The following is a 4287-nucleotide window of genomic DNA, read 5'->3' as shown; positions in this document are numbered from 1 at the left end:
GCAGCGCCCGCGGATATAACCGCCATCCGCGCATCACTAATATATATATATATATATATATATATATATATTCTTTTAAAATGTGATTTTTTTAAGTTGTGTACATTTTGGGACTGATGTATGAAAGAGACTTGTTCCACATATTCCATATCACTATATGGAATGCAAAAACTTTGAAGCTCAATATCTCGAAACTGCTCAGAATGCAGATACAACCTTATAATTCCAAGGTGACGAAATGTAAAAATGTAGAAATACAGTATGCTGATTAGTGATTACACAGGAATAAAACACTGAGATAAACAGAGAATATGCAGGACACTCTAAAATGTATGTAATGTAACTCAGTGTGTGAATATGACATCTGGTGCGTTTGCTGCCTGAGCCAACAGCAAGACAAAACAGGACTAAAAATACACACTTATGCTCACAAGAGAGAACTCAAGAACTCAAGAAATGATGGCACACATCCCTAGCAAAACTTGTGTGGACATGTGAGTCCAGGTAAGACATACTAGGTTGCTTCTCTAATATTCTCCTCAGGATTAAAATAGAAAACTACACAGTCTTTCACTTACACACAAACCAAGAGATACACTCTGGAAAAGTGCATGGCCAAGATTTTCCATCAAACAAGAGGCAAACACTCTCATGTTCCACTAGTTGATAATACAAACTCTGGGAACTCAAATAAAAGATGTATTTACAGCCTGTCCATGATAAGATACAGAGTTCACACAGAGTGCACCAGCAAATGATCAAAAATCTCATAACTAAAGCTAAAAAAAAATAAAAAAATAAAAAAACATTAAACCTGATAAGCAGACGCTTGAGAGAGAGGATCAATCTTCAACCGGATATGAACCTCATAATAAGCGGATTTCATGCAGCATTCATTTTGATTTTAATGAAAACTGAAAAAAAACATACTGTATTTCAGATTCAAAAATACAGTGCTAAAACACTGGAATTGAATCGGTTTCATGCTTTGCAACATTATAATCAAAGTATATTTGTTAGCCAGGCAAAAATAAACAAAACAGCTGTCCATAATCTGTCGGAAATGTAAGTTATTCAATATTATTCAATGTTTTCTTTTATATTTAGTACAACAGTGCTCCTGCTTGTGTGATATTGCTTTTTAAGTCTTTGTAGATCTGTGTGGGTATCAGTTTAATCCAGTTTGTTCACCACCTGATACAATCTGAGATCCACTGTTTCATGTGAAGGACGCTTCGCTTGGCAAAACAAAATCGCGCGCTTGATTTCTGCCGAAAGCCTCACCCATCTAATTATGTGATTATGGAAAAGAATAAGATAAAAGTAAGTAAATTGTCTTTCGTAGGGCTTGCCTGAAGTCATTGAACCAAGTATTCAAGACAACGTGCACACTGAAAATACATTGAGAACAACACGTTTAGTAATGATGATTGATGCATTACAGCTTGGTTTATGGTTTTACAATGAACGTGGCTTTGTTTTAGACAAATTAATTTGGCTACAAACCATTCACTCCATACTTTTCTGCAACATAGTTTTTGTTGCATTGAAAATGTTTGTCAGCCAGGCAAAATTTAATATTTAATGCGTTTTTCCCCATCATCTTCCCACATTCTGTAATTGTATATGCTAAACACTAAAATAGTGACGAAACCCCTATATGCTACATGTTATTTTTAACTAAAACTAAAAGTATTATAAATAATTTTTGGTAATTTAAATTAAGCTGATATAAAATATAAATAAATATTTTTTTTTTTTAAATGGGAAAATTTGAAATATTGCACCGAAATAAATAAACTAAAATAAATTCAAAATTATTGAAAAAAGTTAAAAATTACTAAAAAAAATAAAAAATAGAAAAGGCTACATAGAAATATATTTAAATAAACTAAAAATGAAAAAAGCACATAGCAAAATGTAAAACTAAAATTAAAATGAAAACTGAAAACATAAAAATAACAATGCAAGTGTAATCTCTTTCTGTGAGATAAAGGCCCGTTCACACCAAGGACAATAACTATAAAGTGATGACATCCATACAAAATGGGCAGCAGCTCATATCATTTGCAGAGCTATTATAGTTAACTATAAAAAAAAACAAAAAAAAACATTATTCATTATTTGAAATTGAAGTTAAATTAAATAAAATCCAATAAACACTTAACACTTAACTTATTTTATTTCATCTAGTTTCATCAACATTTCTCATTTTGTTTAACTTGATGTACTAAAATAACTAAAGGCCCGTTCACACCAAGGATGATAACTATAAAGATAACGATATAGTTCTAAAAATCATTCTCAATATTAAAGAATAGCAGAGTCCACACCACAACTATAACGATAAAGACAAAGAGAAACGATATCGTTGGAATCATTTACAAAACGATTTTTCTCCAGCTGATGAACGATAAAAAACTGACAGCCAATCAGAATCCATCCTGCTATAACGAGCTCGTGAATTTAAAGCGGCAGACGAGCGTGCTCGTAGAATAAACAGACGATATCGTTCGCTGGTGTGGACGCTAATATCGTTATCTTTATAGTTATCGTTCTTGGTGTGAACAGGGCTTAAGTGTCGCTCTGATTAATTTATCCTCCTCTGCTGGAAGAGACCTGAGGAGAGGGCTGAAAACATCCTCCACCAGCTGTCTCACATGAATGAAACTTCAGTTTAAAAGATTTCAGCATGTGTATTCTTGTTCCAGCTTCTGTATTAGAACGTCAATTTTTTACCAAGCTCAACCATTCAAACTGTAGGACGACTGACCCTGTTTTGCATATAACATTGTAGAGTGTGTTTGTGGATCCAATTGCATGCAGTTGTGGAACTCACCTTTGCTGGGTTTTCCGACATGCACTTTGAGTGGCATTTCCTGGCACAAGAGTGATGGACTCGGCGGCATGATCTCAGGACCCAAACCTTCGTCTGTCTGCCCTCCTGTGACCTCCCGATGCACGGTCTGGAAAAAGAGGTCAAAGGTCAAACAAAGATCTAGACTGAACATGGACAAGCATATATTGTCCAGTCAGTGCTGTCACACTTGAGCAGCTGAGTCTTATTTAATTCACTCTGACAGCACAGCAGCCTGCTTATTTAGTTCACTCCATATTACTATTGGTTAAGTCTGTATTTACATAACTATAATAGCCATTACTGACGATGAGGATACACCTGGTTTGTGCTGAGCACAATGTGCCATGAATTATGGGCTGAACAGAATATGAAATCAAGAGACATTTAGAAACTCAATACTCAAATTATAAAGACAAGCCTGTTGAATTTTTAAAAGAAACTACATCTGAACAAAATGTATAGGCACTTCAGGATGTCACATGTAAATTCAAAATTAAGAGATAAAAAGTTGCAACTGTAAAAATAAAATAAAAATCAAATCATGACAAACAAAAACTGGACTAAGAAAAGGCACCCTGTATCGCTGAACAGTTTTGTTACTGTGTTTGGCAACATCCTGGTGTTCAATGAAACAAAACAACTGTCTCAGACTTGCATTAAAGTGAGTCATGGACTTCCTGGTAATAGATGACTGTTTTATAATTAGTCAACTCAATGCACATGTGTCTTAAATTATGTAAATTTTCATCACTTCGGAGCAGCACATCTAAGAATTAAAAAACATATAAATGCAAATATGCTTGGCTTTTTAGCTTTGATTCATCAGATAATCACATTACAATCCCAAAACCCAATCTGATTGGCAGACTCAATAGTCAAATATTTCAGCTCATCCGCCTTTTTGCTCTCAGGTTACATCTTCCAGCTCGTTAAAACAGAGTAGGAGCAAGAGGAGGCTGGTACCACATATGTTAAGCACAGCAGCTAGTAAAAGCCAGAAGCCAATTAGGACTGCCGTACAGTCCACTGCTGCCACATCCACATACCACGCTGCCAAATCTCCGTTCCTCTCTTCCTCTCTTTGAAAAACATGCCCTTCTGTTGAAGACTCAGCTGAAGTGTGGATTATAACACAAAGGAAATAAGTCCTTGGAAAAGTACAGCTGGGTAAATCCATTCTTAGCTCTTAGCTCATTTTTTTAAAGTGCTATCTGAATAGCCGTTTTTGATGTTTTTGTGTCAATTTAAAGTCTATGTGGTATGGCCTTCATTTTACTTTCACAATCTGATTTACTGTAATTTAGAGTAAATACAACAGTCAATGGGGAAGGAACTTGATTTTATTAATCAGGAATTGGCTGGATCTTCAAACATAGCCGTTGAATTTAAGAACATAATTAGTTGGTTATAAATATATATATATATAT

At 34.6% G+C, this 4287-nt stretch overlaps 1 protein-coding gene across 1 annotated transcript in view; it reads right to left on the bottom strand.

Annotated features, from left to right (window-relative positions):
- LOC107701555 (zinc finger CCHC domain-containing protein 14-like) overlaps window positions 1–4287 on the bottom strand; it is a 31157-nt gene that overhangs the window by 21417 nt on the left and 5453 nt on the right. Inside the window, exon 2 of the mRNA XM_016503598.1 lies at window positions 2840–2966. Within this exon, the coding sequence (XP_016359084.1) occupies window positions 2840–2966 (127 nt within the window). The remainder of the gene's footprint in view (window positions 1–2839; window positions 2967–4287) is intronic.

This window comes from Sinocyclocheilus anshuiensis, unplaced genomic scaffold (assembly GCF_001515605.1).
Source record: "Sinocyclocheilus anshuiensis isolate Anshui unplaced genomic scaffold, SAMN03320099.WGS_v1.1 scaffold729, whole genome shotgun sequence".
Taxonomy (NCBI): Eukaryota; Metazoa; Chordata; class Actinopteri; order Cypriniformes; family Cyprinidae; genus Sinocyclocheilus; species Sinocyclocheilus anshuiensis.
The sequence above is the reverse complement of the archived record's forward strand: the minus strand, read 5'-3'. Positions and strand labels throughout refer to the sequence as shown.